At 35.9% G+C, this 12,758-nt stretch overlaps 2 protein-coding genes across 4 annotated transcripts; both read left to right on the top strand.

Moving 5' to 3' along the window:
- The first annotated feature begins 3,701 nt into the window (after window positions 1–3,701).
- LOC110785476 (ultraviolet-B receptor UVR8) lies at window positions 3,702–8,540 on the top strand. Of its 3 annotated transcripts, none has more exons than XM_021989916.2 (11): window positions 3,729–4,193; window positions 4,656–4,729; window positions 4,824–4,908; window positions 4,982–5,113; window positions 5,212–5,448; window positions 5,701–5,943; window positions 6,123–6,166; window positions 7,188–7,370; window positions 7,485–7,575; window positions 7,986–8,029; window positions 8,121–8,540. In XM_021989916.2, the coding sequence occupies exons 1-11, from the start codon at window positions 3,968–3,970 to the stop codon at window positions 8,241–8,243; spliced, it is 1,482 nt and encodes a 493-aa protein (XP_021845608.1). In that variant the 5' UTR covers window positions 3,729–3,967; the 3' UTR covers window positions 8,244–8,540. The 3 variants fall into 3 exon arrangements, with proteins under 3 accessions (XP_021845612.1, XP_021845608.1, XP_021845611.1); XM_021989919.2 differs by having other exon boundaries at window positions 3,731–4,193; window positions 5,707–5,943; XM_021989920.2 differs by lacking the exons at window positions 7,188–7,370; window positions 7,485–7,575; window positions 7,986–8,029; window positions 8,121–8,540 and adding an exon at window positions 6,988–7,181 and having other exon boundaries at window positions 3,702–4,193.
- LOC110785475 (hypothetical protein At1g04090) lies at window positions 8,132–11,460 on the top strand. The gene is made up of 3 exons (XM_021989915.2): window positions 8,132–8,271; window positions 9,206–9,406; window positions 9,561–11,460. The coding sequence occupies exons 2-3, from the start codon at window positions 9,298–9,300 to the stop codon at window positions 11,198–11,200; spliced, it is 1,749 nt and encodes a 582-aa protein (XP_021845607.2). The 5' UTR covers window positions 8,132–8,271; window positions 9,206–9,297; the 3' UTR covers window positions 11,201–11,460.
- Window positions 11,461–12,758: the final 1,298 nt, after the last annotated feature.

Raw genomic sequence — 12,758 nt, 5'->3', positions numbered from 1 at the left:
TGTGCGAGTTAGGGCAAACGATAACAGTCACATTTACAAGTTAATTTTAGCAGAGTCTTCTACTAATCCATCACACTGAGAAGATGAGACATAAGACATGGACAAACATAATAATATGAACTATATTTTTAGTTATAAATTGTGTGTTGTTTTGTTTAAACTATTGGTAAATTTGAGTTGTTCTTCGGTTCAGATTGGTTTCGAGTTTAAGGTTCAGACACGTTTTAGATTTTCGAATTGAATCTAATTTGGGTTGATTCAAAAGTTATCGTTATTCGGTTCGGGTTACTTTCGTTTCGGATGAAGATCACCCCGGTTACTTCAGTTCGGGTCGATTTAGGTATCGGGTCATTTCAGGTCAAATCAATTCATGGCCGATTTCGATTTTGGGTCGGATCAATTAATTTAGATTTTGGGTTAATTTTGTATCATTGTTTTGGGTCACAATCAAGTAACGAATCGGATGTCCAGGTCAACTTTGTCAGGTCTAAATATCAATCCCTTATCTTTATACAACTTCAAATATGGCTACGAAATCTTTTTTTTTTTTGCATACATTCTCTTCGCCTTTAAAAAAATAAGTTTCATGTTTATTAAGTTCAGATAAATTACAATTAGGTGATAAGTTCCAATCACTAACTATCAATTCCAATACATCGGGTCTTGTAAGTTTACTTCACACAAGGTTATTCTCTTGCATTCGGGTTTGAGCATGTCCAATAAGTTTCAACCAGACCATGTTAGGTCCAATAAGTCTAATCAAAATTACTTCCAATAAATTTAGATAAGTTTAGGTTTCATTTGTTAAAAAGAGCACACCCTAAATAAGTAAAGAAACAACCTCAATTGTAGATTATAATCTGTTGCACCACAAAACCTGACAGATGTCACTTGACCCATGCAACGCTTTAACCAAAACAACCATATCCACAAAGAAGATGGTAATTCCAGACACGATACAGTAACACAATATGATCTCTACCTGATACTACTAAAAGAAACCCAAATCAAACCCAAACATGTATGAATCAACCCAAACCCATCCATTATTTAAAAAATGATATTTATAAATTATTCTAGTTTTACATAACTTTTGTTTTATTTGGTAACCAACCCAAAATCAAACACAAACATCTATATCTATACTATATATTAAAAGGCGTTTACAATCAAGTTCATCTTCCACGTGACGCTCTCCCTCTTCCTTCTTAAATGGTGGTACTCCATGCATTTACATACAATAAAAAAATAGAAATATTGTTTATGTAAGTCTCGAACCCTTGACCTCAGGTTTCAAACAATAAAGACTTATCCACCAAGCTATATGTCATATTTGATTTCTATCTTTCCAAACAAAATATGACAAATTATAAAATAGTGAGGAAAAATAATATAAGCATTTAATCACGTTATTTTTATGTAATGGCATAAATATGGTTTTTCATGAAATGACCTGGGGCATCGCCCGGGATAAAAACTAGTTAATATATTAAAAGGCGTTGAGAAAAATGTGTATGTGTCACGTAGTACTTTTCCATTTGCGCCACATCATTCACTCAACAAATGAATGTCATATCATAAACAACCAAAAATCAATATGTACAACGAGGTTCGAACTTCAAACCTCAAGTGTGGATGATAATCCTCATTACCATCTTAACCAACAACTAATTGTGGTTTATCTCTTCATATTAATTTATAAATGAATGTTAACATGAGGTCTAAAACAACTAAATTTTTATGTATTTTTTATTGACTATTTTAGAAAAATAATAATAATTAAAGAATTAGGACAACCATGAATAAACATTATGTCATAAGTCTCATAAGTATCAACTACATAAATGTTTTGCATGGTTGCATATATCTAATTTGGTGTTTATTAATTTGAATCACTTAGTTCCACTAGAAAACAAATTATACAAATTGTAAGATGATGTAATTGAAAAAAGAATTATTTCTCATGATAAACGACGTAGTGTGTTTGTGTAGTTGGCGAACTAAATGAATGTTTTTCACTTTATAATATACATTTATTTTATCAAATATTGAGCTCAAGAAAAATATAAAATTTTAACTATTCAGTGTAGCAATCGGGGCATCGCCCGAGCCACACACTAGTTAATTTTTATATACTGCAATTTTACCCCCTTTATATAATTTTTGATATATTTTGTGACCCAACGTTTACCCATTTTGCTATTTCTTACACCAACTCACTCATCTAAAATTAGGGACGAGTATAATATGTACGCTATCAAAATTTTAGGAAACGGAATCGAAATATATTTTTAATAGGCTCCTTAAATCGAGAACGGAAATCAGAACCGGAACATGTTGCAACATGTTTCGGTTCAGAGTACTTGTCAATTTCATAGATTTAAATAAATTGTTGTCAATTTATTAAAAATATAATCTAGTTTATGATTTTGGGCTTTGATTGTTTTATAGTTTAGGCTAAATTGTTATTCTATAATCACATTACCAAAAATGAGTTTGAGCTACTTCATGTTTTTAGCTTAAATATCATTCTTATTTTGTTATGATTTAAGATTCGTGTACTCCAAAGTACCCTATAAAATACCCGTTCCAAAAAATTGAAAATAGGAACTACTCCATCCGTCCCTTAATACTCGCACCGGTTTGACCGCTGCAGAGTTTAAGACACTTGAATTGACTTATTAATTAATGAGTCATAGTTGATAGTTGAGTATTTTTTTAATATAGTTAGTGAGAAATGTGTAAGGGATAGTGGAAGTGTGAATTTTTAATGATTTTTTTTGTAAGGAGTGAGTTAGTAGGTAAGTGTGAGAAATAATATAATATTGGTAAAAAAATATCAATTATAAAATCGATGCAAGTATTAAGGAACGGTTCAAAAATAAAAGCGGTACGGATATTAAGTAACGGACGGAGTAAAATCTTTTACAACTTAGAGCATCTCCAATGGTTGTAGCTAGAGACTAGCTTGCAATTTTTAGAAATTCTAAGCTACTAGCTTAACCATTGGAGTTCAAATGATAAATTAGCTTGGCCAAGCAAATTAGCTTAAAAAAGCTAATTTGCTTGAAAAAAATTGGCCAATGAAATAATATTAAATTAAATTAAATTTAAAATATTGATTGGCAAATAAGATTACATTAATATCAAGCTATTAGCTAGCCATTGAGGTACCAACTAGCTAAAAAGAAAAGTAGCTTGATATATTACGTGGCATGACAAACTAATTTAGCAATTAGCTTATCGTTAAAGATGTTCTTACTCAGTATTTCAAAATTGCAGGTTCTTAACATGTTCCTGTTTCGACTTTTTCTCACCGGTATCAAAAACTATTCCAACAATTGCTTCCATTGTACACGTGTCTTGTGTCTACCATTTAACCCTTCCAAATCTCTAATGCAACCAACTAATTTTCAAGAGATTCATTAGACATCAAAATTCACATTTAGCTAAAAATAATGATTGGAATCACCTCAAAGACATACAACACGTGTCAAAATCTCAGCTAAATACAGCAGGTCGGCTATCAGTAAAGTAATAAAGTCTAGAACGGTCCTCCACCAACTCTTCCAGAACCTTCTTGGGGACTTCTGGTCAGAATTCACCGAGACATCATGCGGCTGATGTTTCGCCACGTGTCATGATATTCCATATCACTCTCCTACGTGGCACCGGGGTTTCTCCGATAATGATATGCCCCTCTTTTTATTCGTCCCCCCACCTCATCAATCTCTCCATTTTTCCGAAATTAGGGCACATTTTTTTTCAATTTTCCCTCTTCCACTCTCCTCAAAACTTACAAAATTTGTTCCTATGAGTCGTAGACCACAAACAAACTGAGGATTTTTCTGGGTTTTGGGTGGGTTTTTGCACTGGGGTTTTCAAATTTTTCTGGGTAGTTTTTTTTGTGTGGTTTATATTTTTTTTTTATCTCTCATCAATTTGGGGGAGGAGGAAGAAAGGTGCTATGAATGGTGGGGAGGGAGGAGGAGGAGAAAGCGAGGTGCAAATGGAGATAGAAATGAGGGAGGAGGAGAGAAAAAAAAGAGTGTATATGTGGGGGTATTTACCGGGAGCATTGCCGCAGAGAACGCCGTTACAATCACCGACTTTGGTCAAGCTTCCCCCATCGAGTGGAAATTTCTGGAAGGATGTTTGCGGAGGAGGTTGCGGTTTCGCCATGGCCATTTCTGGTGCCTATTTCTCTCTCCTCGTTCGTTCTCTGTTTTTCTCTACTAGAATGTGATATTGTTAGAATTGATAATAGTTGATGTTATTGGAATTGATAATAGTTGAGTAATGCTGAGCTAGTGTGTATTGGTTTGAATCTCGATTAAAGAATTGGGTTTTAGGTCTGAATTTGGTTTTGATTAAAATGTGATAAAAAAATTCTGGAAATTTGTAGGATTTACCTTTGATTTGAATAGGATTGCATTTCTTGTTGATCAAAATAGCTGTTGGGCAGGTGAGTGATCATATAATTGATTTTGGTAAGTTAAAATTGATTGTGATTATTCGGTGTTTAAGTAAATGTGCTGTCTGAGACTTGATTTTGATTTTGATTGTTTAATTCTGCAATGTGGTCCTAGTAATTTGCATTTGACATTTTTTAGTTGTATTTTAAATTTAGATTATAAATTGTTTATTGAATGCAGATACTGGGAAGCTGATAACTTGGGGTTCTACTGATGATTTAGGGCAGAGTTATGTGACTTCTGGTAAACATGGGGTAATGCACTAGTTTTTGATGCCCTAAAATGCTAATTATAACTCTGTTACGAATTCAAACATACTCAAATGGTGTGCAATTATGTTTTTTCAAGGAAACGCCAGAGGCTTTTCCACTTCCTACAGAAGCTCCCATTGTAAGGGCAGCAGCTGGTTGGGCACATTGCGTCTCAGCTACAGGTATTACTAGCCATTCGTCCTCCCCATTTTTTATGTATCTCCGTTCTAAGTTTTTGACTTATATTTGATACAGACAGGGGAGAAGTCTATACTTGGGGTTGGAAAGAGTGTGTTCCATCGGGGAAGGTTTTCGGCGATTCTTCTTCTGGAGGAAGCTCAGAGAAGGATGCACTTGAAAAGCAAAGTTCTCTGTTTCCAGAACAAGGTAATTATGGTTGGTTCCATTACTCTTAGGATAAGAAAAAGGACCTGCACTTTGTCTGGTTGAACTATCAGACTTGCTTCATAGATTGTTTTTGGCAGTTAGCCCTCGAGGGTCAAAAAATGCCAATGGTATTGGGCCAGGAGCCGTCTTAGAAAACAAAGGAGCAGGAGAAGAAACCACGAAACGAAGACGGGTTTCATCATCTAAACAAACTGTTGAAAGCTCCACAGCTAGTGATGAAACACTCACAGCATTACCCTGTCTAGTAACACTTAACCCTGGAGTAAGGATATCAACTGTTGCTGCTGGGGGAAGACATACTCTTGTTTTGTCAGGTAAATTTTAGCATGTTTCTGCTTTATTGTTTTGGCAGGAACTAAAGTAGAATGCCTGCCAAGTTGTGTTAACATGGAAATACTCATAAGAGTGTTGAATAACAGGAAAATTAGCCAACTTGTATTGTTTTTAAGTCTTTGAATTTAGAGAAGTATGTGAGGTTACAAGAAAGAAGGTTAATAGCTAAGCTAGATGCTCCATTTGGTGTTGATATTATAGTTTATGGATTGCCATTTTAATTTTCCCTGAAGCTTCAGATGTAGGACAAGTGTGGGGTTGGGGCTATGGAGGTGAAGGACAACTAGGTTTGGGTTCAAGGATTCGGATGGTATCATCTCCACACCCTGTGCCATGTTTAGAGTCATCTTATAGGAAGGACAGACATTCAGGATTTTCTCAAGGTGGCTTAAACTCGGATGGTCATGGATTTAGAGTTCCTGGTACATACATCAAGGGTATTGCCTGCGGTGGACGACACAGTGCAGCAATAACAGGTGAGGATCAGTTAATTACGTTTATTCTCATCATATTTACTTTTACATATTGAGGGTCCTAAGGATATTGAAAGTACTTAATATTTCGGTCGCCAGTTTTGTAACATTTTTGGAACATTGTCTCCTGTAAAAAAAATTCATGCTATGTTATGGACTGAATACTTATTTCGGTTATATAGATGCTGGAGCAATCCTAGCTTTTGGTTGGGGCCTCTATGGACAGGTATGTATTAGGTGCCTTTTATTTTACTTTTTCCCCACACTTTACTGGAGTAGATTTTTCTTTTCTTTTCGTAGCAGCTTTGAATTGTTGGATAAGTTGTTTTGCAAGCTCTTGTTGGAGTGCCTTTACACAGTGATTGCTTGTACTAGGGCACAGCTAAACATTCTATTATTCTTCTTGAAAGAGCTTGTAGAAACTTTTTTCTTAGGAGCATATTCAATTTAGTTGTCAAAATTTACTGCTTCGATCAGTGAACTGATAGCAATTTACAAAAGCTCTTTTGCATCTATCATCTATGAGCAAGTTTAGTGTAGGAAACTGAAGGTAGTTGTGGGAGAAGTCATAACCTTAAGAAGCAGAAGCTCTGTGAAATGAACAGATTAGAGTTTTGTTTTAAGTATTGAATGTAATGGTTTTAGGTCATGATTGACTGTTTTTGTGACAAATCTTCTTTGGAGAACCAAATAAATAATGCACGGGGTAAGCACAGACTGGAACCTCTGAAAATCTGCAATACTCAGTTTGATGCTTTTATACTTCTCTCTTATCAAATTTCCAGTCACCAGCAAACAGTTAGATCTTAATTAACCTTCAAAATGCAATGTTTTGAATTTTCACTTCACTCCACTTCCACTAGCAAAGCCTCACCTTGAATAGATCTTTAACCTTCACTATTGTAAAATGTAAATGCCATGTTCTTAACGGCTTAGCAACTTTTATGATCTGATTTTATTAATGCAAGAGGGAATTTAATATATTAATATTTGTTTGTCATTCTTGATCATCCATCGCATCAACTGTAATTGGGTATGATTATGTAGGTAAATAGATTTGATCGAGAAAAAAGCAGAGTAGATGTTCAAGATGAAGCACACTCTAGCCAGAGATCAGATGATTATTTTCTTCCAACTTTATGTGCTTCACTTGTGTTTTTGTTGTTAAGAGGGAGGGGGGGAGTCAATGTAATAATTGACTACTTCTCTCGAGACATTCTTGACTAACTCTGATTGTGTTGTTGCAGTGCGGGCAAGGAGCTACTGATGATGTGCTAAGCCCTACTTGTGTGTCCTCGTTGCTTGGAATTCGAATTGAGGCAGTTGCTGCAGGCTTATGGCACACTGTCTGTATATCTGCAGAGGGCGATGTTTATGCCTTTGGGGGAAATCAATTTGGGCAGCTGGGAACTGGTTCTGACCAAGCTGAGGTATATTCTTGAATACCCACGCCCAACTCCCCGTCATTGTTTGCACCTATCCTACACCTTTTTAGAACCAGTTTCGTTTAGGACGTTTCTTATGATAGCATGTGTTTCTTTCAGACTCTCCCAAGGCTATTGGACGCACCAAGCATAGAGAGTGTCAATGCAACTATTGTTTCTTGCGGGGCTCGTCATAGTTCCATAATCACAGGTATTTATCATGTTGACTTCTACTGTTTGCAGTTTGCATCTCTACTGCAAGTTAGGCCATTTTGCAATTCATTATTAGTGACTTACTGTTCATACTTCATAGCTCTGTATGTACCAGAAAGTGGTGAATTCTTGAATATAATTTCTGTAATACGGAGGAGCATAATACCTGTAAGAAAATGCTGTAAACTAGACAGAACCAGATGTAGTGCCCCTTTGCTGTCCACCAGGAATTTCTTGAGGATCTGCCTATACGTTCTAACTACCTCTGTTGCATTTATATCTTGTAGTGAACTTGTTACTCTCTGTGAGACTAAGTGATGCTATCTGTAGTGTTTCTGTTGGTGTATTAGTAGTTTGTGTTGTCTGACAGATAACTACATATGCTAATATTATGCCTCTTTCGTGTAGGGGATGGGAAAGTTTTCAGCTGGGGCTGGAACAAGTATGGACAGGTAATCAATCTAGTAATTGTAGCTAATTATAGAACGAACATTGGCAATTTCTAGAACTCCTTGATTTGACTCCTTGATTCGGGCTGTGTAGCTTGGTTTGGGGGACGCAATTGATCGGAACATTCCATCTCAAGTAAAGCTTGACGGCTCTGTGGCGAAAAATGTGGCATGTGGCTGGTGGCATACACTCTTACTAGCAGAATCTCCCACTTGAGCTGAAGAACTTGGCTCAGTTTTGTTAGGTTAGCATCTTAAGTTACGTGATTGGGGTGAGGGGGTATGAAAATGAATTATAATGAATCAATGTAAATACGGTTGTGTTGTGCATGTGATAATTCTTTCATAGTTTCATGAGTAGGCCTTTTGATATAAAGCTTCAGTCTCTTTGCTATTCCAATGAGGACCGGTGTACAATAGATTTGGGAAACTCATGAAAACGCCCTTGTAATCATGCAAGGGTGTGCGCACACAATTTTCTGGAACTTTTAATAAAGATCGATCACTTTCTCTATATTTTTCTTCCTTTGTTATAAATTAACCTCTGTTTTAAGGTTGGAATCCTAATCCACACTTAAGGCTGTACTCATCTTACGCTGGTGGGAGGGAGCTAGCTAGCTAGCTCCTTCATGGTTCAGGATGTACCGTATAATGTTGTACTTCCGAGTCTGTTGGCACCTTTTGTAGAGAAATCTGTATTACTATCTGTCATTGTTTTAATATGATTTACCATATTTGGAAGTTGATGAGATTGCAATGTAGGTATTTCTTCATGGGATGCTAAATATAGCGATTGTTGTTTTTTTTTTTTTTTTTTTTTTTTGGGTAGTAACTGTGTTGTTTTAAAAAAAATTATGTCATCATTAATCATTAATTCATTTGTATGTTCTTAGGTTGTAATTTGCACTTTTCCGATCCAACATGGATGCGTATGGAGAAAACTGTTTTGTGCGGCCATTAGACCAATATATTTTCTTCTAAATTTCCCACCCCTTTTAGGAGAACAATCAGGCTTGTTTGTTCAGAGGAAGAATATATCTCGTAGAAATTATATGCAAATCAATTATCTTTATCCCTTTTACAGATTTAATTCGTCTCCTCGATCATCCCCTAGATCCTCATAATTCAAGGTGGGAATTCTTAAAGAACAATGAATAACAAAATGTTTCTGTTAACCAGAAAATCCAGTTTTTCAAGGGTTCAAATTGAATTCAGTTTTCCTATTTGAGGAAGAATCAGATGGGAAAAAGGTTGAAGATAATATTGTGAAGATGTTCTCATGCCAACGCGTAAATGGGAGTCACGGGACTTATTCTATAAATCTCTCCCCTTCTTTCACTAGTTTCTTGTTACCAGCTCCTTTGCCTACCTGGCCTCAAGGTATGTTTTTCAAAGAATAAACTGATCATTTTTGAAGAATGATTTACTAGTGCGTTTTTGGTAGTCTTGATAATTGATGTTGAAATGTGAAATTGTTTTGATCAATTCTGAGTTCTTTTTCACTGTGACCTTTGTATTGGACTTTTTTTACCAGGACGAGGATTTTCCGTTGGAACAATCAATCTTGGGGAGCTAGAAGTGGCAGAAATAAGCAGGTTTGATTTTGTCTGGGGATCTCATCTATCACATGACAAGCGAAAAAATGTGTCATTCTATAAGCCTTTAGGCATACCAGAAGGATTTTTCAGCCTGGGTCATTACTGTCAACCAAACGGCAAGCCTCTAAATGGCTATGTTCTTGTGGTTAAGGATTCAGGTTCACAAATTCGCAACAATGATGACTCTGAACCGGTCTGTTCACCAGCTCTTACGATACCTCTTGACTATACTTTAGTCTGGAATTCGGATGAAGGAATGGGGATTCATGATCATTCAACTGGTTACTTTTGGGTTCCAAAACCCCCTGTTGGATATAAAGCCCTAGGGTTTGTTGTGTCAACACAGCCAGGTAAACCTTATTTGGATGAGGTTCGATGTGTAAGAGAGGATCTTGTTGATGATTGTGAGACTTGTGGTTTATTACACGAGTCCTTTTCTAAATACAGGAAAATCTCTTTCAAAGTATTCGAGACTAGGCCATGTAATCGAGGCATGCTAGGGAAGGGTGTCTCTGTAGGAACCTTCTTCTGTTGTAGTAGTAGTAGTAGTAGTAGTAGTAGTAGTAGCCAGCTTGGTGATAAAATGGCCGTTGTTTGTTTGAAGAACAAGAATTCAAAATGGCAGCATGGAATGCCAAATCTTGATCAAATACATGCACTTATTCATCACTATGGTCCTACCATTTTCTTTCATCCGAAAGAGGTCTACTTCCCATCTTCTGTGTCATGGTTCTTCAAACATGGAGCTCTATTGTTTAAAAAAGCTGCAGGGGAGTCGTCTACTGGTGAACCTATCAATGCAGATGGGTCTAATTTGCCCGGTGGTGGATCAAATGATGGTGAGTACTGGTTAGATTGTCCTTGTGATGATCGAAGAAAAGTTCTGATGCGTGGAAACCTTGAAAGTACACAACTTTATGTTCATGTAAAACCGGCTTTAGGTGGTACTTTTACTGATATAGCAATGTGGGTATTTTCGCCGTTCAATGGACCAGCCACCTTAAAGATTGGGCCGACTAATATCTCATTGAGAAAGACAGGAGAACATGTTGGTGATTGGGAACATTTTACTCTTCGTATAAGCAACTTCACTGGTGAGCTACATAGTGTGTACTTCTCGCAGCATAGTGGTGGTGTATGGATAAGTGCTTGTGATTTGGAATTCATAGAGGGGAACCGGGCTATCCTGTACTCGTCTAGGAGTGGTCATGCAAGCTTCCCACATCCAGGAAACTATCTTCAAGGATCCTCAAGTCTTGGTGTTGGGATAAGAAATGATTGTAGTAGAAGTAACTTCTGGTTGGATTCAAGTAGTCGGTATCAGATTGTTGCTGCTGAATATCTAGGAAATGATGATGTCGCGGAGCCTCCTTGGTTGCAGTATATGAGAGAATGGGGACCAATGATCGTGTATGATTCGAGGAAAGAGTTTGATAAAATAATTAAACGTCTTCCACGATCAATACGATGTTCAGTTGCTAATTTCGTTGACAAGTTACCGGTGGAGCTTTCTAAGGAAGAAGGACCAACTGGGCCAAAGGAGAAGGATAATTGGTTAGGGGATGAAAGATGGTAGGAAATCTCAACAACATGTCCAGTATAGAGTATAGACTATAGAGTAGCATTTGTTCTGATGTTGTCAATATATGTTATTTACTCAAGATTTCAAATATTCCTTAGGGAGCATATGTAATTATGTATGAGCCAAAAAGACATATTGTATTAGTTTCTGTTTCACATATTCTAGGCTACAACTATATTGTTTAAACATATATATGTTGACATGTTGTACAACGTTAGTGGTATATTTAAGGATATAAAAAGCGTTAGATCTGAGTAATGCGACTAATTTTCAATTTTTATGGGTAGCCCGTAGCCCTCATCCGTTGACTTGTCTCAAATTTAAAAACAAGCTAAGGTGAGGTTGCAGTTGATAACGTTCTCAAATCTCAATAGTGTATTCTTGATCCCTAGTATAGAAAAAAGAACGAGGCTTTGAGAGTTCCAAATTTGAATAGAATCATACAAGTGGGCATGTAGCTGGTGAATGGCGATACAATCACGTATTGATGGAGAAAAGAGAAAAGTTCTAAACAAGTTTAAGGTGTTAGGCTTTATATTTCATTTGACTATCATTTTTGTTATTGAGGATTTTTTAATGTTTGTTTGACTTCTGAGGTTGTTCAAAGCATGGACTTCCAACCCAAGTTTAATATTCAAGTGTAATTCAGAATTCAACTTAGTTATGCAATCGCCTTATTGATGAGTGATGACGTTTCAGTCGCATGCTAGTTTGGGACTCCAGAACCATGATATGTAATCATAATACCAATTGAGGTTGGCATGAGTGGTTAAGGGTTTCTTGCTCCTTAACCAAGGTCTCGGGTTCGAGCCTTGGGAATGGAAAAAATCTCAACTGGGAGGGATGCTGCCCATCGAGGTACCCATGCAAACTCCCGCGGGAGATTAGTCCACTCGCCGAAGGCGGTGGGAACTCCTCGTAGTAGAACCAAAAAAAAAAATATGTAATCATAATGGATTTACAAACAACAATTTTCCAATGAGCCATGAGGACTAAGGCCCTTTTTACTTTACTCATTTGATCTGTTTTGTCTGATTTTGATTTTTAATTTTTTTATCAGATCTAATACGATTTAGTCGGATTTGTAATCGTAGTATATCTAGTTTGATATGATTTTGATTTTCAATTATTTTTCTTAGATCTAGTACGATTTAGTTGAATTTGATCTGATCTGATCTGAATTTTAAGATTCAAATAAAATATATAATTATAATTAATAGGTTAAACGATTGAAGTGATAAACCATATTACTTGTAAAATAAACTTCATTCAAAATTATATTTTGTTATTGTAAATTACACTTTGTTCTTGTGTAACTTTTCTCATGATTTAACTCCTTCTTACTATCATTTAAATATGTTTTATTATAAATACTTACACTCAAAAACTAAACGTATTAACAAGAAATATTGTATTAATGTCAATATTAATAAACAAAAATTATATTGACATGAATTAATTATTGAATTAACATTAATATTGACATGAAATATTGTACAAATATAAACATTAACCTGAAATATTGTACTAATATAGAAATTAACAAGAAATG

This window comes from Spinacia oleracea, chromosome 1 (genome assembly GCF_020520425.1).
Source record: "Spinacia oleracea cultivar Varoflay chromosome 1, BTI_SOV_V1, whole genome shotgun sequence".
NCBI classification, from domain to species: Eukaryota; Viridiplantae; Streptophyta; class Magnoliopsida; order Caryophyllales; family Amaranthaceae; genus Spinacia; species Spinacia oleracea.
The sequence above is the reverse complement of the archived record's forward strand: the minus strand, read 5'-3'. Positions and strand labels throughout refer to the sequence as shown.

Excerpts from the sequence above, each read along its gene's own strand:
- LOC110785476 (XM_021989916.2), top strand. The coding sequence starts at position 3,968 with ATGAATGGTGGGGAGGGAGGAGGAGGAGAAAGCGAGGTGCAAATGGAG. Across the intron at positions 4,194-4,655 it reads TTTCGCCATGGCCATTTCTG|ATACTGGGAAGCTGATAACT; the intron begins GTGCCTATTTCT and ends TATTGAATGCAG. Across the intron at positions 5,114-5,211 it reads TTCTCTGTTTCCAGAACAAG|TTAGCCCTCGAGGGTCAAAA; the intron begins GTAATTATGGTT and ends TGTTTTTGGCAG.
- LOC110785475 (XM_021989915.2), top strand. The coding sequence starts at position 9,298 with ATGTTCTCATGCCAACGCGTAAATGGGAGTCACGGGACTTATTCTATA. Across the intron at positions 9,407-9,560 it reads TTTGCCTACCTGGCCTCAAG|GACGAGGATTTTCCGTTGGA; the intron begins GTATGTTTTTCA and ends TTTTTTTACCAG.